The 22,202-nt window shown below is 38.2% G+C and overlaps 3 protein-coding genes and 1 pseudogene across 5 annotated transcripts; 1 reads left to right on the forward strand and 3 right to left on the reverse strand.

Annotated features, from left to right (window-relative positions):
* Positions 1-890: 890 nt before the first annotated feature.
* On the reverse strand, positions 891-5,023 carry LOC119991171 (protein STRICTOSIDINE SYNTHASE-LIKE 10-like). 2 transcript variants are annotated; one of them, XM_038837415.1, is made up of 4 exons: positions 4,276-5,023; positions 3,276-4,153; positions 2,204-2,473; positions 891-1,535 (listed from the first exon to the last, which is right to left on the reverse strand). In XM_038837415.1, exons 2-4 carry the CDS (start codon positions 3,533-3,535, stop codon positions 995-997), a joined length of 1,071 nt encoding a protein of 356 aa, XP_038693343.1. In that variant the 5' UTR covers positions 3,536-4,153; positions 4,276-5,023; the 3' UTR covers positions 891-994. The 2 variants fall into 2 exon arrangements, with proteins under 2 accessions (XP_038693343.1, XP_038693344.1); XM_038837416.1 differs by having other exon boundaries at positions 3,276-5,023.
* Positions 5,024-5,158: 135 nt separating this feature from the next.
* LOC119991577 (F-box/FBD/LRR-repeat protein At5g44980-like) lies at positions 5,159-7,640 on the reverse strand. The gene is made up of 6 exons (XM_038837916.1): positions 7,496-7,640; positions 6,576-6,833; positions 6,280-6,369; positions 5,942-6,172; positions 5,699-5,857; positions 5,159-5,606 (listed from the first exon to the last, which is right to left on the reverse strand). The coding sequence occupies exons 1-6, from the start codon at positions 7,496-7,498 to the stop codon at positions 5,550-5,552; spliced, it is 798 nt and encodes a 265-aa protein (XP_038693844.1). The 5' UTR covers positions 7,499-7,640; the 3' UTR covers positions 5,159-5,549.
* Positions 7,641-7,769: 129 nt separating this feature from the next.
* Positions 7,770-14,022, forward strand: LOC119991168 (annotated as a pseudogene).
* Positions 14,023-14,187: 165 nt separating this feature from the next.
* LOC119991169 (inorganic pyrophosphatase TTM2-like) lies at positions 14,188-19,622 on the reverse strand. Of its 2 annotated transcripts, none has more exons than XM_038837413.1 (12): positions 19,438-19,622; positions 18,354-18,722; positions 17,860-17,974; positions 17,400-17,595; positions 17,186-17,299; positions 16,867-17,040; positions 16,202-16,396; positions 15,792-15,899; positions 15,559-15,680; positions 15,237-15,357; positions 14,832-15,104; positions 14,188-14,626 (listed from the first exon to the last, which is right to left on the reverse strand). In XM_038837413.1, the coding sequence occupies exons 2-12, from the start codon at positions 18,688-18,690 to the stop codon at positions 14,405-14,407; spliced, it is 1,977 nt and encodes a 658-aa protein (XP_038693341.1). In that variant the 5' UTR covers positions 18,691-18,722; positions 19,438-19,622; the 3' UTR covers positions 14,188-14,404. The 2 variants fall into 2 exon arrangements, with proteins under 2 accessions (XP_038693341.1, XP_038693340.1); XM_038837412.1 differs by having other exon boundaries at positions 15,777-15,899; positions 19,438-19,621.
* Between the last annotated feature and the right edge of the window lie 2,580 nt (positions 19,623-22,202).

A 22,202-nucleotide genomic window follows, 5' to 3' on the forward strand; every position in this document is an offset into this window, starting at 1 on the left:
AATCAAAAAAATATGATGTGGCACTTTAGAGAAAATCCGGTGTGACAAAATTATTCATAATTTGAATAATATGTCCCTAAAGTATTCAAATCCATTTTCAGACGTGTCTGAAGCTGTGGGTGGTCGGAAAAGTTTGTGGAGGTCGTGGGCTTCAGTTTGGTAGGTGGATTGTCGAAAATGATGGTTAGACAGTGTAATGGTGCGGAGCTGTGCTGGCGCTGGCAGGGTTTAGTAGAAAAGAATAAGTAACTGAGAGGATGGCCTTTTGACTTTTTATTTTGACCATGTTAAAGACCATTCTGCCCCCAGTTTTCCACGTAATTACCACTCCCTCACAGCCTTATTTACAAGTTTGCCATTACAAATTTTGATTATTATTTTTCTTCTGCCACGTCATAAACATAAATTGGATCATGAAATTACGAAACATAAAGAAGGCTTGCTCAGCTCAGCTGAATGAAACTCAAATTGGAGGAGAAATGCGAGGATTGGAGCGACTAGAGGAAGAGCTCAATCTCAGGCAATACTATCCCCTTTCTATTCTTTCTAGTAGCTAGTAGCTCTCTTCTTTCCTATTAGCTCGTAATTCCCTTCCTCTAGTAGCTAGTAGGAAGCTATGCAGCTGATAAGATGAGATAAGACTGTGCGCATTAGAAGCCGCAGCTCTTAGGAGTTTATTCTCTGGGTTCTCACCGGTCGCAGAAAGTCTTTTAATAAAAAGCATTCCCATAAATTCCTGTCATGTGTGCAAATGGACAGAGTGTCAATGGTGTAGTGAAGAACTATAGATAACTCTTGTCTAAAGCAATAGTCCCTCGGACCTGGGTGAAACTCCTTAAAGCTAGTAAACACCAATAATCAACCGAACTTGAAACGCTGGAACTTTTTGAGAGACGAAAAAATTATATTTAGCCCATAATAAATCTCACATATTTGCTTGAGTTTGTAAACTATACATTGGAAACCATTATTGAACATTATTGAATTTGAAATGCTAGACAAGCATTTGAGCAACATAGGGTTTCACTGCAGACCCAATCCACAAGACCCCGTTAACTTCTTCAACTTCACTAATGGAATCAAGTTCTTTACCCCCATTACCAGACAAAAAACCAATTACTGTTCCTTCTTCACTGATTTTCACTCCCACAGGATCTTCAAAGGACCAGGGCATATTCACTGTCGCACTTACATCCTGTGAAATTCTTTTAACATTTTGTCTCCGAATCTCATCTCTCCCGGAAACAAGTGCCACCCAGAACTCTCCGTTAGCGTTCCTCTTTACGTTATCAGGAGCTCTTTTGAGCTGAACAAAAATTTCTGGGGTTCCAACACCTGTTGAGTCAGTAAGAGAAAATTTCAGAATCCTCAGTGTGTTTGATTCTGCAACCAGAAGAAATGAATTGTCCTTGCTGAGAGCAATCCCGTTTGGTACGGCTAAGTTTCTGTAGAGGACTGTGACACTGTTGGTATGAGGATCATATTTCAACAGCCTCCCTGTTTTGTCCCTGCTAATGAATGCCAATGCATATTGTCTGCATGAAAGAGAAGAAATTAATTAGCAACATGCATGTGTTTGAAATATTCAAATGAGGTGTACCTAATCATAACTGCTTAGGAGCAGTTGACATTATTAATTGGGTGTAGGCAATTGAGGGAGACAAACGTTGTAAGACCCCGCCCCTCCTTGGGCCAGTCCATACTAGTCCGTAACACGGTTTTGTTCTCCTTGGCTGTTTGGCCCAGAAAACATATCTACTAGGTTGGGATATATCTACTAGGTTGGGATTTAGAGCACTGGGTCCCTTTGTCACTCTGTAGCTCACTCAGCACCATCAAACTTGACATTGCAGAGACTTGTGGTCCCGCCCACTCAAATCGATTGCTACAAACATACCCTCTTCAAAGTTAATCCATTATAGAAAATAATTGATATGATTCAAGGAGAATATAATAAGAAAATAAAATAAAAACAATAAACAAGGACTACTCACATATGGGCTTTAAAGGAAATAAGGAATATCGGACAGTTCAGATATTATGAATTGGGAGTTTATATTCATGTTGTCGTTTGCAACATGAATGCATTAGCGGACTGGTTGAAACTTCAATATCAATCACTGACATTGTGCGTGTGTGTGTGTATATATAATATATACGCAAAGTACGAGAAGATATAACCAAGGCTAGCATTTTGGTTCACCTTCTTTGGAAGATCATGCTACTGACAGTAAAAAAGACCTCTCCAGTATTGCTGTTAATGTCAAGACCATTTGTGAACTGGAAGGGAACACCTTCAGCTGAATTGGCAAGTTGGGTTGCCACCCCACCTTCTGGTCCTACCTTTAAAAGCCCGAAGGTCGCATCTGCAATGAAGAGATCACAAGTTGCAGTGTTGAATTTCAGACCCAGTGGCCTCCCACATGTTTGTTCCAACTTGGGATCGGTTGCTCCATCACACAGCTCTCTCCCCCTACAATAAACAGTTGATTTTGCATGCATTCGTTGAAAGCAAAGACAAGTCTTTTACATGCAGAAAACGCTAATTACTTTACATGTGGTTTTAGATATGTAAATCAAATATGTTATAAATCGGATATTCGTGAGAGTATAAACCTGGTATTATCCGCTTTGGGCCTAAGGTCCCACACGGTTTTATCCGTAAAAGGGTCCTCTTAGTTGAAAAGGATTTGATCTTTACTTATAAACCACATCATTGCCTTACACCTAACCAATATGGATACAATTCTCAACAAAATCTATATAAGCCTAGACCAAATTCACCAGAAGCATTATTTACCTGTTTTCTTATTTGAATCATAATCAAAATACATAAAAGAAAAGAACATCATAATAGATCTGTCCAAAGAATTGAGATCCCTTGCAGTTGGCAGCTGATGTTTTTGCCTGATTCAGATCATGCCACATCATAACTGTAGAGACATCATATTTGTTTCATTTGACATTATAGTTACTTTTGAAATGTGTGCTATTATAATTCAGAAACTTTTTAAGCCAAGTGCAAGTAATTTCACTGCGGATGCCATCTTTTAATCCGTCTACTTTCATACCCTTCCTCACTGTTTTATTCCAGGAAAATATCCCGCCTCTCCCATTCAAACCCATGACCCCGTGAAGGTGGGAAAGTGAGTACCCAATTGTGCACTGGGGGACATATACGGACATTCATACCCTCCCTCACTGTTTCATGTATGCATGCGATCAAAGTGGAAGATAATTAATGTATATGTTATCATTGTTTAAAGAGTAGTTACCTATCAGCAGAGGGAATAGAAAACTCAGTCCAACCAAGTTGTGGTCCTTGCCATTTGAGGATTCTACCATCTGAGACACCAACATAAGGACCTTTGCCCTTGCAATCAAAGGCTATGCTTTCAGGACCAACCACTCCAGGAAGCTCTATCTCATTGTAGTTCTTCAAGACATGCTGTGCTTCACAATGAGAGTGGGAAAAACACAAAAAGAAGAAGAGTAGAGAAATGGAAGAAAACAGTACTCCTGCATCAACATTCATACTTGTCCAGACTGGTGCTATAACTGCACCTACACTTACCACAATATTATGTATAGGAGTCTCTGAAGCAAATATGCTTGACTAGTCTAGTTAGTATTTATTGCAATGAACAGACGTCGTCTTCTATTTATAGAAACTGATACACCATCTACCATCTTTATGACACAAATCCAGTGACTTAAAACCAACTACTAATTGTAATTTAAAAAAAAAAAAAAACAAACTACAATAGTAGCTAATCCTAAAATTACCAAAAGGCTTTTCAGGAGACAATCCGAATGTTGGAACCCACACAAAGTCCCACATTGAAAAAATTGAAAGAAAGTGTGTGGCTTATAAGGCATGAAGGAGGTTCAACTCATTGGCTTAAGCTTTGAGTAAAGATGGACTTTCTTCCATTGCCAAGTAAACTCACATGTGTTATGCCCACGTAACGTGGATTCACCCCCGGTCCACAAATTCTTACAAAAATTGTCATTCAACATGTCAAGACTAAAAATCCTACATCGGTCTGGTAATAAACCAGCTGCCAGCCGAGTGATTTATTATAAGTAAAGTCTAGCTCCGTGCTTTCAATGTAACACTCCACCACAAGCATGAAACCCAGAGAGTGCAAGTCTGCAAGTAAGTAAGAATACTGAAAGTCTGAAACAAAATCACAAGTACATATATTCTTAACAAATTCAATCCAACAAGTCAACTGAATAACAAGAATACTAGTAGTAATCTGGGAAACTTACCATGACAGCAAAAATACTCTACTGGAGCCAGGAGGGTGGAATTAATCACTTCCTGCCAGCGGACCCAGTTCATAACTACCTCCATTTCATCCAACATATGTCATTGCTTGTGTTGGGTATTCCTTTTGACTCATGCCTTTTTTGGCTTAATTTTCCTGAATTCAGCCCATTATGTAGGCTTCCTTCCTATATTGAGCTTGTACTTGGTTCCTAAAACCTGCCCGAAAAATGCTTGACATGGATGGGATTGCTACCAGTCCATTGGTTGAAGTGGCTCATTGCTATAGATCTTGTTCACACTTCAGTTCCATAAGTGTTATAGGCCCACTTCAATTCTCGAGATAGATAAATCAATTATTTTCAAATTTTGAACTAACCTAGGTTTCCAAATTGCTGCACAACCACCTCGGAATCGCCTTCAAGCACAATCTCAGACAATCCTCCTCTCAATGTTTCATGTATGTACTTTAACCCCGCTCTGTCAACGTTTCATCTTCAACCCACTAGATCCGTGGTCGACCCACAGGTCTTGCAGGTCGGTGTAGGCCAAAAGTATTAAAGGACCAACAACAGAACCGACGCGGCCAACATAAAAAAAGACAGTTCAACCGGTTTGACCGGCAAGTTAAGAGGCTGAAAGAAAATGCATGAAGGACAGCAGATTCAGCTCATTTGTTGGCAAAAGAAGGTTCACAAAGAATTACTATAAGGTTATTCTTGGCAGGAGAGGGATCCTTCCAAACCCTCCTCTACTTAACCAGCACAAACCCTTTGGCAAGCATGTCCTAAAGTTATATGTGGTGTAAGGAAAAGACCGCTGGGTATCGAAAAGAAAAGACCCAGATAAATGATCTCTCTATATTAGGAAATAGCAACAAACAAAAAAAAAAGCCAGCAAATTCGCTTACATTGAAATAGTAAAAATGTCTTAGCAACGAGTTGAAAAAATGTGGCGAAAAGGATAGCTTTTAGCCTTTTACTCTTCGGAAACACTACGTCTGGCTTCATCAAGATCATCAGAATCATCAAGGTCGTCAGAATTCCAAGTACATAATCTCTGCTCTCCGCGAAGCTCGTTCGAGTTGAGTTGCCTCCTTCAAAATCTTCAACGATTTGCGAGGTTCAGTCCCAAAAGGAGGTGTAATGTATATCTTTTCAAGCGTCAACGATTTGGCTAATAAGAGTTCGAGAAACTTCAATTCAGTAATTGCACTGCTGAAGCATTCCATCCTTACTTCTTGAAGCCGATTAAAGGTATAGTCACCACGGCAGAATTAAGCTTCCAAAAGTTGGAGTATGGGATCAATATTATCATCCATGGTTTGGAAAAGCTGCATAGAGTATTATAAGTACAACATCAACTTAACCTTCCAAGGCATACATCATATAAACAGTTACTTGAAGCAATACGCCAATACCTGACCTCAATTTTAAGCTTCTTTAGATTAGGAGAGCTTTTAATCAAGCAAAGAGCAAACCGGACGTCATCAATGCAATTGAAATATATTGCAGGCAGCTCAAGAGATTTCAGGCGGTTAAGAGTAGTCGGCAGCCTCAATGGTATGTTGCCTACAGACAAGTACTTCGACCAAATGGCAGAAAAACAAGATAAGATTCATGTTTTGCAAACCATATTAAAAAAAAGAGAGTGAAGAAGTTAGCTTACCTTAATAAAGCTGCAGCAAATAACAAGCCTTTTTATAGCAGGTAGACAACCCAAAACCTCAACTGCATTAGAATTTCCGCTCAACTGCATTAGAATTTCTCCTCTTCTTACACTTTCAACATTCCCGTTATAAACAGATTCGATCCTAACAGTCACAAGAAGGGGGGCATTCTTGAAAGAAATAGGTTTGAAAGTGCCAGAGAAGCAAAAGACCGTGAGATTGGGAAAACATCAATCTCAAGATGACCAATGTCAGATGCATTATCCAGCTTTAGTTGTTGAAGTTGAGGGCATTTTGAGATGAAATTATTAAAAGCATTTGCATCAATTATATAGACGTCATCGAGTTCAAGACTAATGAGGTTGCTAAGCCCCTCGAATGCATGTGGAGGTTTGAATACACAATAAGATAGATTTAAATGCCTCAACTGCATACATGTAAACAGTGTTGAAGGCAATTCATAATAGTCATGAAAATTGAAATTTGCAACCCAAAGAGTTAAATCCTAAATATTCTTTGTAGTCAGAAAATTTATCATGTGATTTATCTGATGACAGCCGTCCAGCTCCGGAATTGACAGAACAAATTTATTTATAGACCCGCGATGAAGTAAGAGGACTTGATAAATCCTTAAAGCGATTTCACTTTCCGAGAGGGATGGCTTTCCAGGTGATCTTTTGCTGAAGGTGTTGTCAACACAAGTTGCGAAAGATCTAGCCACTTAAATCTCCATTTCCTGGACAAAATACTAGTCCTAACAGCATCTCGAATTGGCAAGCAAGTCAAGATGTTATCTATAATATTTCCAGGTAGGTCACTGATTATATCTGAAGCTGACGGACAAGAAGCACGCATCCTTTTCTGACGATAATGAAGATTCGAATTGCCCGACTACAAATCAAAGTCAACCCAAAAATTTCAAGACAAAGACTTAAGTGTGTTTTCAAAACAAAAAAAAAATGCGCATAAGTGTAATTCATCTAAAAAAAATTAAGTCATTATCAGAATTAACTAAACCTAAATAGGGTTTTCCCAATCCCCACATAAAACTGAAATGTTTGTCCCACAAAAGACATTCCCACACTGTAACAACCGACCACTCTTCCACTGAGCTACAGAGAATGGAGGCCAACTAAAGTTTCATCTCTTATTATATTCATTATTTCAACAACCTAAATATCAATACACCAAAATATCTCTTCGAGGAAAATCACACCATGAAAGTGGCATTTACAGGATTGTCGAAGACATTGATCTCAGTTTCATAGGAAGACCCTTTCATGTAAAATCCGCAATTTTTCAGGAGCTATATGATATGCTGCTTTCAAGAACTTATCTTTCTCAATCAAACTTTTTTTATATTTTGTTCAAATAGCTCACAGATTGTATACAGGACTAACCCAATTGCAAAAAATTACTGAAGCAAAGCAAGGGAATCAAGCATCAAAAACATAACCTTGATTCACTTATCTAATGAACTTCGAAGGCTTGGGAATGGCGATCAAGACGAACGAAAGATAACGAAAAAACAAGAACTGAAAACGTAGTAATACCATTAACACCGTGATAAAGCCTTACGATGAAGCATTGATTGGACTCCCTCTATGTTATCCTCCTCCTCCTTGTTAGCTTTCTCCTTTCTTGGAGAGGAGACCCAACTCGTGAGCGTCGTGTCCCAAAGTCCCAATTCAAATGAGTATGGGCTTTTATTTTTCAATTCAAATGAGTATGGGCTTTTATCAAATGGGACTTTTCATATGGGCTTTTTAATATATGGGCTTCAGACATGTGATGGCTGACCCACTTCAAATGAGAACCATGTCTTCATATCACCTTCTCCAAATCTAACTACCAGGCTCTCAGTATCGAAGATCAGACCTCCGGTCTACTTCTTCTTCGCTTTCTCCATAGACGCCTCTACTCTTTCTCTGTGCTTCACGGATTTTGGGGCATATATTCACAGGTCGGAGAAGTCTCTTTCTTTTCAAATTTTTCGGCGGTATTTTAACTTTTGAGGGAAAAGGCGAGCAGTTTTGTTAGAACTGCGCGCCATTCATGTATCGGACAATTCCGATACACTTGTCTGTATCTCTGATCTGCAACCGCCGTTCTGGATTATTATGTACATTAAAATTGTAGGGATCGGTATTTGGTGCGACTCGTATGTAAACTATGATGCCACTAACATAACATTTTTAAAGAAACTTACATATGTAGTTTGGATTGGTTGAGAAGCTGTATGTGGTAGAGTTTTCAGTTTTGATTTCCTGATATGAGTTGGGAGAATTTAAATCTATCGCGAGGAAAGAATATAATTGTTAGCAGTGTTTTCAGTTCCTAAATTTTGCTAGTGATTGTGCAGATCCTTAATGTGTCTGTGTTTTCGGTTCTTAGATTTCATTTTACTAGTGACTGTGCAGATCCATAATGGGCTGTATAGTAATAAGAGGATACGAAGTTGGGATGCTTTCGTTGTTCGGTTGAATGGTTTATCTTATTTTGTTAGGAGTGTAGAATTGGACGTGCATTGTCTTGCAAACATTTCAATTCTTTCTTTCTTACTTAGAGTAGGCAATGTTAATGTGGTACCCTAGCTCGCCAGGTTAATTGGTCATTCTGATTTCCTAATGGGATCAGTTATGCATGCCTAATTTATAATTGTTGTTTCTTACGACTGTGATTCTTATAGCAAAAAATGACAGGAAGTGATGGTATGATAACTTTTTGAACAGTAAGACCCTTGATGTTTAGCACGGGGTAGAGAGATGGTGAGGATGCAGGGACAGTTACGATGTAAATTCACCACACTATTTGTAAAGCCTGATCTGTTTTTCTTCTTTTCTCATATGCCAAACAAAGTTGATGCGTGTATGATATGTTATAAATATTGACTTGTGAGGTGTATGTTATATTCAGAAGTTGCAAGGTAATAGTTCTGATTCTTCCGACTTTTAAGCAGGATATATCAAAAGGATTATGTTGTTTTGCTTGCTTATTTCCGTTTGAATTCTGTATTTTCTTTTCACTTTTATTTGCAAGTTGTACTTCTTGTGGTATGATTATCTTAAATTACTAGTTGTTATTGGGTCATTGACTTGAATTGATATAAGTCGCCTGTAACACCAGCAAACCAGCAATAATGGAGAAATCTTGTCCACTTCTCATTCACTTTGACAAAGGAACACCAGCTATTTCGAATGAAATCAAGGAAGCTCTTGAAGGCAATGATGTGCCTGCCAAGATAGACGCAATGAAAAAGGCAATTATGTTGTTAATCAATGGGGAAACACTACCTCAGCTTTTCATCACGATACTTAGGTATGTTTTACCTTCTGATGATCCACACTGTCCAAAAGCTTTTGCACAATTACTTGGAGATCATTGAGAAAACTGACTCCAAGGGGAGAGTCTTACCTGAAATGATCCTGATATGCCAAAATTTGAGGAACAATTTACAGCATCCAAATGAATATATTCGAGGGGTGACATTGAGGTTTCTTTGCCGCTTGAATGAGACAGAAATAATTGAACCGTTAATCCCTTCGGTTTTGCAAAACTTGGAGCATCGACATCCGTATATCAGAAGGAATGCTATATTAGCTGTGATGTCTATATATAAGCTTCCTCAAGGGGAACAGATTTTGGTAGATGCGCCTGAAATGGTTGAGAAAGTTCTTTCGACAGAGCAGAGTCAATCAGCCTAGAGGAGTGCATTTCTCATGCTCTTTAATTGTGCCCAGGATCAAGCTATCAATTACCTCTTGACTCATGTTGGCATGGTAGCTGAATGGGGTGACTTGCTTCAAATGGTTGTGTTGGAGTTAATTCGGAAAGTGTGCAGAGCAAATCGGGGAGAGAAGGGGAAGTATATTAAAATAATCATTGCTTTATTGAATGCCCCATCAAGTGCAGTAACTTATGAATGTGCTGGTACACTTGTCTCTCTCATCTGCCCCTACTGCTATAAGAGCTGCTGCCAACACGTATTGTCAGCTTCTTCTTTCTCAGAGTGATAACAATGTGAAGCTTATCGTGCTTGATCGGCTGAATGAGCTCAAGTCTTCCCATAGAGATATAATGGTTGATATGATAATGGATGTGCTTAGGGCACTCTCCAGTCCTAATCTTGACATCAGGAGAAAGGCACTCAATATTGTTCTTGAGTTGATAACTCCTCGGAACATTAATGAAGTGGTCCTTATGCTTAAAAAGGAAGTGGTTAAGACTCAGAGTGGAGAGCTTGAGAAGAATGGTGAGTATCGGCAGCTGTTGATTCAAACGATTCATTCTTGTGCAATTAAGTTCCCTGAAGTTGCAAGCACTGTCATTCATCTTTTGATGGATTTCTTGGGAGATAGCAATGTCGCTTCGGCTGTCGATGTGGCTTTGTTTGTCCGAGAGATAATTGAAACCAACCCTAACTTGAGGGTTTCCATAATAGCAAGGCTGCTGGACACTTTCTACCAAATTCGAGCTGCCAGGGCTTGCTCTTGTGGTCTTTGGATCATCGGAGAGTATTGCTTGTCCCTTTCAGAAGTTGAAAGCGGCATAGCAACTATTACGTAGTGTCTTGGAGAGTTACCCTTTTACTCCATGTCAGAAGAAGGGGAAGCTACTGATTCTACAAAAAAGGTTCAGCCTGTGAAGTCCATGGCTGTTTCCTCTAGAAGGCCAGCTATTCTTGCTGATGGGACCTATGCAACGTAAACTGCTGCCTCTGAAAGTTTTTTCTCCCCTCCTACAATTGTTCAGGGATCTTTGGCTTCTGGGAATTTGAGATCCCTTCTTCTAACTGGTGATTTTTTCCTGGGGGCAGTTGTGGCGTGCACTTTGACGAAACTTTTGCTGAGATTGGAAGAGGTGCAGCTTTCAAAAGTTGAAGGAAATAAAGCAACCCCTCAGGCACTGTTGATTATGGTCTCCATGCTGCAATTAGGTCAATCTCCAGTGCTTCCACACCCTATTGATAATGACTCCTATGATAGGATTGTCCCGTGCATCCGACTTCTATGCAACACTGGTGATGAGATTAGGAAAGTATGGTTGCAGTCTTGCTTCAGAGCTTTGTAAAGATGCTATCAGAAAAGCAGTTACGAGAAACTGAGGAATTAAAGGCGAAGGTGCAGGTTTCTTTTGCTCAACCGGATGACCTTTTCGATTTCTACCATTTAAAGAGCAGGAAGGTAATAAAAATATTTAATTTTTCAGATGTGGATTACGAAAATTGTGAAACTCCGTTTCTTTAGAAATAACTTTTGTTCCTTTCATATTGAAGTGGACTTTATTTCCAGAACCATGCTGTATGACTCAATTTATTTTTCTTCACCCAGCCCAACTGCCCCCCGTGGGTGGTCTTATCTGCATATGATCCTTTTGCTGGATCATTGATCGTAATATTGCTATCTGTTGAGCGTTGATACTTTACCATCTTATTCACTTGTTTTTGCGTTCCTTCAATAATTAGGCATTTTCTTTCCCTTCCTTTAATTCAGTCTTCCTTGCATGCCCAAATTAATTTGCACGTTTGCTTTTTGTTTTTTTTTTCTTTTCGTGGGGAGGGAAATTTGAACTTGGAACCAACAGTTCAAGGGCAACCACTCGACCATGGTTGAGGTGGCAGTGGTTCCTCTTTGGCCAGTGTTGAATTTGTGTTCTAAAGTTGTATTATGTTATTCAGGGTATGAGTCAGCTTGAGTTGGAAGATGAGGTTCAAGATGATTTAAAGCGAGCAACTGGACAGTTCATCAAGCATGAGGATGATGCAAATAAGCTTAACCGCATCCTGCAGCTCACTGGGTTCAGTGACCCCGTGTATGCTGAAGCTTATGTGGCAATGCATCATTATGACGTAGTGTTAGATGTCACTGTTATCAATACAACCAAGGAAACACTTCAGAATATGTGCTTGGAATTAGCAACAATGGGAGATCTGAAACTCGTTGAGCGTCCACAGAATTACACCCTCGCTCCTGAATCAAGCAAGCAAATAAAGGCCAACATCAAGGTCTCCTCAACTGAGACTGGAGTCATTTTTGGAAACATTGTCTATGAGACTTCAAATGCGCATGAGCGAACGGTGGTTGTCCTCAATGACATCCGTATTGATATTATGGATTACATCTCTCCTGCTGTTTGCAGTGATGCAGCTTTCAGAACCATGTGGGCAGAGTTTGAGTGGGAAAACAAGGTATTTTTTCAACAATTTGAATTATGCTATATGATTTACTGTTCCATTTCCATTATTCCATCCATGCAATTGATACTTTATTTGTCTTCATTTCTTTTCCTTTTACATGAGTGCTTCTCATTTTTAAGCTTCCCTGTGTTCAAATCACCATTGTAACTTTATTTTGCATTTGTTGTCTTCTTGGTTTCTGACTTCTAGTTGTCGATTTTTGTTGCAGGTTGCTGGTAACACTGTAATTCAGGATGAGAAAGAATTCCTTGACCATATTATAGAATCCACAAACATGAAGTGTCTCACAGCCCCGTAAGTTTTATATGTTTTCTGGTTGCTTTCTCCTTTAATGACTTATTTCATTTTAAACTGAAATGGTGGATGTGAGTCATATGAAGTCTAATTGAAGCTATCATCAATGCATCTTCAAGTTAACTAATTTGTAAACGTCAGAAACCACCTGATATTGACCCATGTATCAGAGATTTAGTTAAAAAAATGTTGCATTCCACTTATAGAATGTGTTTAGTACTTTTTAGGCTTCAAACTGGGGGTTGGCACCATAGGAGGGCCACTACCAAGTATCAAGGCAAGTTGGGGGATTGAGAATAATTGTGGCCTGATGTTAACAATAACATGATTCAGGGTTTTTAGCTGGTGTGTGCCATATGAACAATAGATAATGTAGGCGCACATTACAATTGTATAAGCATGCTTAACATGCAAATTGTTTGTGGCCTTCAATTCAGTTTCCTTCTTAACTTTCTTCTATAAGCAGATTAAATCTTGAAGCAGGTCTTAATATTTTTAAAGTGATCAACTTCTCTTCCCATCCTTGTTGGCTGGTTTAAACTTCAGGTCCGCCCTAGATGGTGAGTGTGGATTCCTTGCAGCTAACCTATACGCCAAGAGCTTCTTCAGCGAGGATGCTTTGGTAAATATCAGCATCGATAAACAGGTGGATGGGAAACTGAATGGGTATATCAGGATAAGAAGCAAAACCCAGGGTATTGCTCTGAGTCTTGGTGACAAGATAACTCTAAAACAAAAGGGAAGCAGTTGATGCTGAAATTAGCTTTATTTTTTACTATTCTTTCTCATAAAGGTATGTAAGTGCTGCTTCTTTCATGGGCTCATTGTTTGTGTTTCAATCATGTAATATTTCTCGCTTTGAACTAATGCAGGTACCTCGTGATGTTTCTTGGTAACACTGAGATTTTTTATGTTTAACCGAACAACCGCCAGGTTGTCGAGGACACGATCATCTCCTCGCCTTATAGAACACGCATCTCTTGGATCGCCTTATGTTGCTGCCTTTCATTGGCTCCAGATAAGTCGAACATATCAGATCTCTCCTCTTCTGGGCAACTCTTAAGGCTCTCTTCCCCAGTCTCGGGATCTTTCTCTCTAGATGACGACAGCAACTTCCGTTTTGATGTTCATGTCTGGTTTTACTTCTGATGCTCATGGCTGATGGCTGGTTTTCGAAAATATAGCAGCCGTTGATGACAGCAACTTCAAATTTGATGTTCATGTCTGGTTTTACTTCCGATGCTCATGGCTGATGGCAGGTTTTTGAAAATATAGCAGCCGTTGACGACAGCAACTTCAAATTTGATGTTCATGTCTGGTTTTACTTCTGATGCTCATGGCTGGTTTTGGATTTCTGGCGAAAATATAGCTGCCGCTACATGAAGTGCTAACAGCAAATCTGGGATATCGATTATCAAGTAGCAGCAGTATAAGCTGGCAAGTAGAGAAGAAATTCAGCAATATGTTAAAAACCCAATTCTATTATGATGTGTAAAAGGGGTCTTGACCTTCAAACCCTTGAGTGAGTTTCAAGCGTAATAGAATGATAGCATTAATCATTAAATGATTCAATGTCTCACATGCGATGAATTTGATTTTTGTTTGAGACAAAAAAAAAATACATATATCGTTGGACTCGTAATCCGATCAAAACCAGTCAAAATTGTAACTCTCAAATCTCAATCAAGTGCACTAAGGCAAAAAAAACATTCATATTAATATTTTGTGACTATAAAGGCCCCAAAAATGGCAAAATTTCCAAAAACACCCTTCTTTCACATAAAACAGAGAACCTGGGGAGCTCTTATTTTTCATTCTATTCCTCAAATAAACATTAATCAGTCAAAAGGGCCAATTGGTCCGACTGTCTTTCCCGCGCAAAAGGACTTTACTGCAAAAAATTTGATGCGGCCTAATAGCTAAAGGAAAAATCAAGAGACATTGAATCTGAAAAATGAACCTATGGCAGAAGTCAATTTCTGTTTAGAAAACCCCTCAACAAATTAATTCCTAAACCACCAATCGCCAGCGTCGTTAGCAAGAGAGGAACGTTGATAGGATCACTGTCGTGAATTATGCTTCTCCGGTTTGATCTTCCTTGGCGAGGTCTCTCGCCCATACTCTTGCGTAGAAGATTGCTCAGATTGTCCAGTTGATGTGTAACTTGCCGTTGTCCTCGTGCAATTCCAGATATCTGATGGAAAGAGCAAAGAGATCAGAAAATTGTGGAGCTACCAACAAGACATGTAGTTGGAAAGTGGACATTGCATTATTCATCTGTTATAGACTTATAGCTGCAAGCCTGCAACTCTAGAAACTATATATATCACTCTAATCACTGAGGATGCTGAATAGGCAATGACAATGAACAAAAGGTATAGAGAGAGTAGCTACTGTACCTCTTCCATTAAAGGCGAATCATTAGCCAACTGAGAGGAAGATAAGGAATTGGACATTTTGGATCCTGTCAAGGAGCCATTGCCCATACCAGTTATGAAGTAAGATGTAGGACCAGAACCATTGCAGGCTTCAGCTTGGAGAGCCATGTTTTGTTGGATGGGAGAATCTCTCTTGCTTGTTAATTTAGAGCTCAATTCTTCAATACGGGTTGTAAACTCATCCATTCGATCATTCAGCGAGGACATCTGCTCTGAAAGTTGAGTGATGACTCCCTACAAAGTGAAAACTTAGATGCTCAGTACAAATCTAAGTTGTTTCACCATTCGAAGGCCAAAGAGCAAAGAACAAATTGTAAAATACTTAAAAAAAAAACAATGCAAACCAAAGACATCTCAAGTACATACCTGATTAGCTAGTGTTGCAGCTTCTGGGGTCCTGTCACCAAACCTTCGGTTGTTTGAAGAAAATGCAGTAAGCGTGGACAAATTCTTGTCCCTTTGCGTTGAGTACGAGTGAGACATTCCACTATTCAATGCCAATAGTGATCATTAGAAAGGAAGGCAGCTTGTAAAGCAGAAGTGTTGCAAGTAATAGCAGCAAAGAAAAAGAACGAATAACAAGGGGAAAAAAAGAGAGGAGAAAATGCCATGCTGGAGGAGGTGGGTTGAAGGAAAGGAGAAGTAAAAAATGCTTGGTACACCTATGGAGATGGGACAATAAACAAACCTTTTGAGATTCTTATTTCTAAGGGAAGCTCTTTCAGCAGAGGCTCGCAAAAGTGCTTCTTTGGGGCTTGATACCAGATCCTCATCTAGGCTTAGCTTTGTCTTCAGATCATCTGGCAATGCCTGCAAAATGATTAAAGATCAGGGCCATCAATGTAGATAGACATATAAATGTATAATAAGGGTTGGAAGCGTAATAAGGGTTGGAAGTCATCTTACAATAACTTCGTTTACAAGTTTTTCCAGTTGAATCTGTTCCATATAGGTACGAGGAATGTATGAGCCCTCCAAACCTAGCTGCTCCGCAATATATTTTACTACTGAACGATCTTTCCCATGCACCTTCTCATAAGACATCAGCAAAATTTGCAGGTTAAAAAACTTCCATAAGAACCTATCATCATGGCTTTAGCCTTTAGAAGCATTATATATTTTAACAAATAACGGCTTCATATACATGTATCACACACGTAAACATTTGGTCGTGTTAGATGTTGAAAATAGCAAGAAAACAAGTAAAATACCTTTTGATTCATATGCTAGCATAAAATAACTAACTCAGAACTGGTTTTACAGTGGTACAAATTTTCATGGTATCAACCTGATAGAAAGTAGATACATCTGAAGAAACTATTAAGCAGTACCTGAATATACTGACGTTTTAGTTGCTCAAGCCAATCAATTTTCACGCACACCCTTTCATCGGAGAATAGATGACTGCTCCTTTTCAGGATCGTTGCTATTGTATATCCTAATGCCATTAGCCCACCAAGTAGACGCACGCTTACTTCAAAAGTGATTCTCGGTGATATGACAAATGGGCTATCTGTCACCCATTCCTGAAAATCAAAAGTACAACTAGTCATATCAGATAATACTATCAACATTACGATCGAATCCAGCATTTGGGCATCCAGATCACGCCACAAGGACTCGGCAGTATATTTCGAATACCCGGACATCATCTCCCAAAGTGAAGACAAGGGATCCTATATAATCAACTACAAATTCATGCCACCTTATGTTGTCAATCAATTTAAGATACGAATATATGATTGTATCATGTGCAGTACATTTACATACACACACACAAAACAGAACTGATTATATGAACTCCATAATGTTATTATATCTGTTATTTTATGGAGAAGCCGCTAACTGCTCAAATAAGACAGACCTCTGTAACCCAAGTTGACTGGTAAGCTTGTGCACGTCTACTTTTAATACCTCATTATTCCTCAAAGTAAGATGCTTACTCAAGTTCGCTGAACCAGAAATTTTGATAGGGGTGAAATTCAGAGAGACGAACCTCAAACATGAGACTGTATTTTCCATCTTTATTTCGCATCCTCAGATATGATTGACAAGATTCTGGATCTTCACCAGGTGGCAGAAGATATATGTCATAAGTCTGTTCTGTTGTTTCTGTACCTTCTTCAGATAAAAGAGCCTTGATTTGATCAGGTTTTACATCTCTTGCTGACTATAAAGAAATAATCAGATATCTATGTAGATAAAGACACATCCACCAAAATTTACTGACTAATTAGTAGAAAACACCAGTATAAACATGAAAATTTGACAAGAGAAAGAAATAAAAAAACCAAAGGGGATATTAAGTGATTAACCTTTAAGATGTAAATTGGACTCTGGAACCCAGTGAATGGATTGAACTTGTTTCTAATTTTAATATGAGCTGTCTCCAGATCTGGCTCAATGAAGGCCTTGTACATTGGATATACCTGCATAAGTGGAGAAAATATGTATTTCAGGCATAGCTATATTATAATGCAATTCATAAACTCAAATACATCTTAATCATAAATCAGATCATAAACAAACCGTTTCGGATATTTGATAAATTATTTCTTCTGGTGCTAGGCCAGCACGTTGTATGTCCCGTAGGACTCGTTTGACAAGATCAAAATGAACTCCGCCTGTAACAGATACTCGAAGATCCAGCAAAGGTCGCAACTTTTCGCTCAAGGCATAGATGCCCTCAATTATTACTATACGAGAGCTTGGCACCTGAAGAGTCCTATCAATGGTGTGTTGTTAGGTTAGATTAGCGTTTAAATGTCTTAAAATATACCGACAGGTCCTAACACAATAATTTTGCAAGAGTTCCATCTGAAAAAAATGAAGGAAACAAAGAAAAAATCCACAATAAAGAAAACCATCCTTCCCCTAGTTCTCACATTTAATTTCCTTTGGAATTGCTCCGATGATTGAATCTCTATTTTAGTTCATTTTATGAAAATAGTAATAACATTCATATTTATATCATTGATCAATAATCAACCTGTAGCCAGTACGGGAGCTCGACTTGAAATCATAGACTGGAACCTGGACTTCTTTTCCTGTCCTTAAGTCATGGAGATTCTGAAGAAGGGTGTCATAGTCCGTTAACCGTGGATCTGTTAATAAAGGCATTAGGGAAAGAAAAAAAAAAGAGCCAAGATCTTCAGGGCTAGCATAGCAATGCACACAAAGGAAATGGGAGATGTAACCATTCGGTTATGATAAAATCAGTCTCCAGTTAAACCTTTATAATTAAGTCAATATAGAGCAACACTTTTGCTTTTAAAGAGAGATTTTTTGTTTCAAAAGCAGGACATTCTTTCTAATCTGCAAACTGGAATGCCAGTCATTGTGATGTAGTAAGTAATTCGGTATCAAATATTTTTTGAGAAAAAGAACAAAGCAGAGAAAGAGTCAAATGCAGAAAAGCACCCTTTTATCCCCAAGCATATCAAGTTTCACCATGAAGAAAATGAATGAGAAATACCAAATTACCATCAAAGTTGCCATCGACAATTCGACTTGAATCATTGTAGTTGTCCATTGATATGACAGCAATGCCCGGCATGAAGTTAAGTATCTTTTCTGTAAATACCGTCTTTCCAGCTCCAGAAGGACCCGCCAAACCCACCAATATTATTCCATCATTCTTTTGAGCTAACAATTGACATGCACAGATAACAATAAAGAAACCCTTCTCAAATGACAAAGGATCTTGGATTGGAACAATCTCATAGCGATCGGAGTCCCTTCTCTTAAACAACCGGACTTGATCCTTCAAGAGACCAGTCCTTCTTTGCTGTGATTCAGCACCAGAAGTATCTTGAGCCATTTCAAAATGCACAGATTCTGCTCACTGATAATCTGATATGATTAAAAAAAAAACGAATTCAAAAGGCAAACTTGAACCAATTAAAAAGTTTGGCAATACAAGCATGATTTTTCTGCATATTTTTTATAAAAATTAGCTGTGACGGTCATCCATATCCATCAGTCATATTTTTTTCTGATTCTAGATATTTAGATGAATCACAGAGCTTCCACACTTATCGTCAACACGGCAAGAGACACTTAATTTAATGGTGACAAAGAAACTACTTTTCTTGCTGCCCTGCATGCTATAACTTTTCCTTGAACTTTGTAAGGCAATGTTTTTTGGGGGAAAAACCACTGCCAAATTATAAAGGAAGGATCAATATATGTTATAAAAATACAAACAAATACATTCTTTCTAGTTTCACTCAATAACAGCAATATACATGTTCCCCTAATACCACCAACTATCTAAGCAAACAATGACGATCACCCACAAAATTCAATGGCAAAAAACAAACATACCCAGATAAGAAAAACATAACAAAAAACAAATTTCATATTACAAAACCCCACAACTGGTCTAGAAACTCTGTTCGAATAATTTGTTTGGATCTAGGAACCGCCTTAAACAAACCGTAAATCAACTATCAAGCCAAACAGACAAAACAGAAAACACCCAGATAGCTAAATGGCAAAAACAAGAACATCTAAAACGCATCAAAATCAAGACAACAGAGACGACTGAGATAGCGCAAGTACTAACCGAGTCACAGTGAGTCAGTTCTGCTCCGGCAAATCAGTAAGAGTTAGTTTAGCGATTAAAAACCAAGAAGCCTGTGCATTCCGAGAAGGGTTCGTTTCTCGGTGTACATAGATATGTTAGGAAGGAACGGGATGCGATTTTTTCTCGAGCATTCTCTGTGGGAGTGCGAATTCTGGAGAACCTGCAGTGCAGAAGAGTTTATAGTAATATAAAATACTTTTTTTTTTTATTTCGATATTTTTATTTTACAGTATTAAAATTTCCCCTTTTTAAATTATATTTCCATAATTAGTCCACTACGCTTGATCACAGTCCAAGTCAATGACTAAGACTTTCCTGGTACGTTTGTACCTTAAAACACTTTTGCTCAACTAATCCTAATCAATCGACCCATCGACTCGATCAATCAATTATTTTAATAGAATCGATCCATAATCGAAATAATCATCGATTCAGTTTAATTCATGTCAAAAAAACCGATCATATGTATCTTATAATATTGTTGGATATTGGTATTGTAATGAGTCTACTTTAGGCACAAATAAAAATGGGACTCATATGTCTTTTGGGACGGATCCGAGATTGAGTACGTACATCTCCGAACGTAGATGGACGTTGTGCATTTACATTGCAAAAACCAATACCAGGTGAATAAAAAATTGATCCCAAAGTGTTCTCATGAAATAAGAAAAGTTGGTATTGTGAATACCAATCCCACGTTGGAAAATTATAAACTCATGAGTGATTTTCATGTTCTTACGTTATTTTCATAGTTTTCTTTTGGATTGGATTGGAGTGTAGACATCAAATCATGCATGCATCAACCACGAGGTCCACGACACAAAGAAAATGTGAATGGCTCATCATAATGGATCAAAGAAAAGAAAGAAACGTGATGTAGTTTTCTTTTTTGGATTGGAATGTAGTCATGCATGCATGAACCACGACACAAAGACAATGTCAATAGCTCATTATAATGGATCAAAGAAAAGAAAGAGAAAAGGACACGTCAATGGCAATTAATGAATGTCACAACTTACGACCTAATTGATTTCTACACACTGGGAACATCACGTGTCAAAACCTAGGTCCCCTCAACTCAAGAGGAAAAAAAGAAGAAGATATTTTCCAAGTAAAGATTGGCCAGTCGACTACTCATAAAAGTAGGTACACATGTTTGTATAATGTTTATGGTAATAACATTTTTTTCTTAATTATAACATTTGTATACATATACACACACATCAAATATGATCGCATAGTCACATGCGGATGTCCGCAAGTTATATAAACTTGCCGATGTCTCATGGACCCCATAAGAAATCGACTTATTCAATTTGAAATATTACACAAAAGTAGATGCCTGTAATTTATGACGTCCGCACCTTAGTCCCTCTCTCTATATATATTTTTATTATTATATATATAGCTATGGAAGGTATGATTAAGCACTACTTGTCTCTGGACCACATACAATACAATTAATCAAAACTTATAAGTACCATATATAGTAGCAATTAAAGGGATTATCAAAGGATATCGTGCATGAACAAGTTCATATGAATGTCTTTGTCCCGCTTAATTAGTGGATATATATTAATTAAAAAATTAAGATAGAGTTTAACACGGAATAATTACTGAAACTCTATCACCATATCTTCATAGTTATTAATAAGAAATATATTACTATAAACAAATTAATATACATAATTTTGTCATCTTACCTACGATTCATATATATAAATGTTTCTAAAACGTTGTGTTTATCTTCGATTGTATTCACGTCCACATATCTCGATCATTGACCAAAAACAATGGACTTTAAACATGTTTTGTATATATATATATACACAGAAATTCACGCTCCTATGTCGACTAAAAGTGTGGATACAAAATCCAATTATGATAATAAAACACAACAAAAGTGGAGGTTACATATTTTCTGTGAAACCCATCACATATATGATTAAAAAACAAGTACACACTTTTAGTCGAAGAAAATTTTTCTCAGTCAACCTTTACACGATTCCAACAAAATAGCCCAAGTTCTTCAGCAACACAGGACCTCTACAACCATTAGACAAGGCTTTCCTCTCACATGATGTATCCAGCTTGTAGGCATATGTCTCATCTGGTAGCTTACCCCGGAAGCTCTGGCTATGAATTGAATCAAGAATTAAAACCCGGAATAAACTTTTCACGGATTAGCAGCTTTGCAACCATACGAGACCTCTCAGCAGCTGATCATGGACCGGGCTACCTTAGAGTCAGACCGATTTGTCTTCCACTCTTCAGCTAGAGCTGATCATGGACCGGGCTACCTTAGAGACCCGGACCTTCCAGCCCGTCCAATTATGGGCTTGGCGTCATAAATAAAGCCCGCAGGTTGGGTTTGGGCTAGGAAAAGAAGGTATTAAATAAAAAAAAATGCACATTAAGTCAAAGAGCCTCGATAAGCAACGTCGTGTGTCGACCAAAGTCACACATGCAAGAACTCTAGATAATATATATTGATTTTATTAAAAGGAAGCTAGGTTTATTACCCTTAATTACCATTTAATTCACATAATTGTGGTGTTTCGCACCATTAGGTCATAATCATAACGAAAATGCTAAAGAATCCTTTTTTTTTGTCTCAACTATCTCAAATGTGGACATGGACACGCATGATCTATGTGAACTCGTGGTCCCCAAATTATCCATATGAAATCATATGCAAAAAACTGTAATACTGTTGCAACCAAAAACTAAACCGAAAATGATAA

This window comes from Tripterygium wilfordii, chromosome 22 (genome assembly GCF_013401445.1).
Source record: "Tripterygium wilfordii isolate XIE 37 chromosome 22, ASM1340144v1, whole genome shotgun sequence".
Taxonomy (NCBI): domain Eukaryota; kingdom Viridiplantae; phylum Streptophyta; class Magnoliopsida; order Celastrales; family Celastraceae; genus Tripterygium; species Tripterygium wilfordii.

What these genes read in the sequence shown, in the direction of transcription:
- LOC119991169 (XM_038837412.1), bottom strand. Translation starts at nt 18,690, where the DNA reads ATGGCTCAAGATACTTCTGGTGCTGAATCACAGCAAAGAAGGACTGGT. An exon ending in GTCCAATTTACATCTTAAAG is followed by an intron (nt 17,041 to 17,185) that starts GTTAATCACTTA and finishes ATTTCTTTATAG; the next exon opens with TCAGCAAGAGATGTAAAACC. An exon ending in ATTCGCCTTTAATGGAAGAG is followed by an intron (nt 14,627 to 14,831) that starts GTACAGTAGCTA and finishes TCTTTCCATCAG; the next exon opens with ATATCTGGAATTGCACGAGG.
- LOC119991577 (XM_038837916.1), bottom strand. An exon ending in CTCGGAAAGTGAAATCGCTT is followed by an intron (nt 6,370 to 6,575) that starts TAAGGATTTATC and finishes ACATGTATGCAG; the next exon opens with TTGAGGCATTTAAATCTATC. An exon ending in TTTGCTGCAGCTTTATTAAG is followed by an intron (nt 5,858 to 5,941) that starts GTAAGCTAACTT and finishes ATTTGGTCGAAG; the next exon opens with TACTTGTCTGTAGGCAACAT.
- LOC119991171 (XM_038837415.1), bottom strand. Translation starts at nt 3,535, where the DNA reads ATGAATGTTGATGCAGGAGTACTGTTTTCTTCCATTTCTCTACTCTTC. An exon ending in TCTATTCCCTCTGCTGATAG is followed by an intron (nt 2,474 to 3,275) that starts GTAACTACTCTT and finishes TGTTTATTGTAG; the next exon opens with GGGGAGAGAGCTGTGTGATG. An exon ending in AGCATGATCTTCCAAAGAAG is followed by an intron (nt 1,536 to 2,203) that starts GTGAACCAAAAT and finishes TCTTTCATGCAG; the next exon opens with ACAATATGCATTGGCATTCA.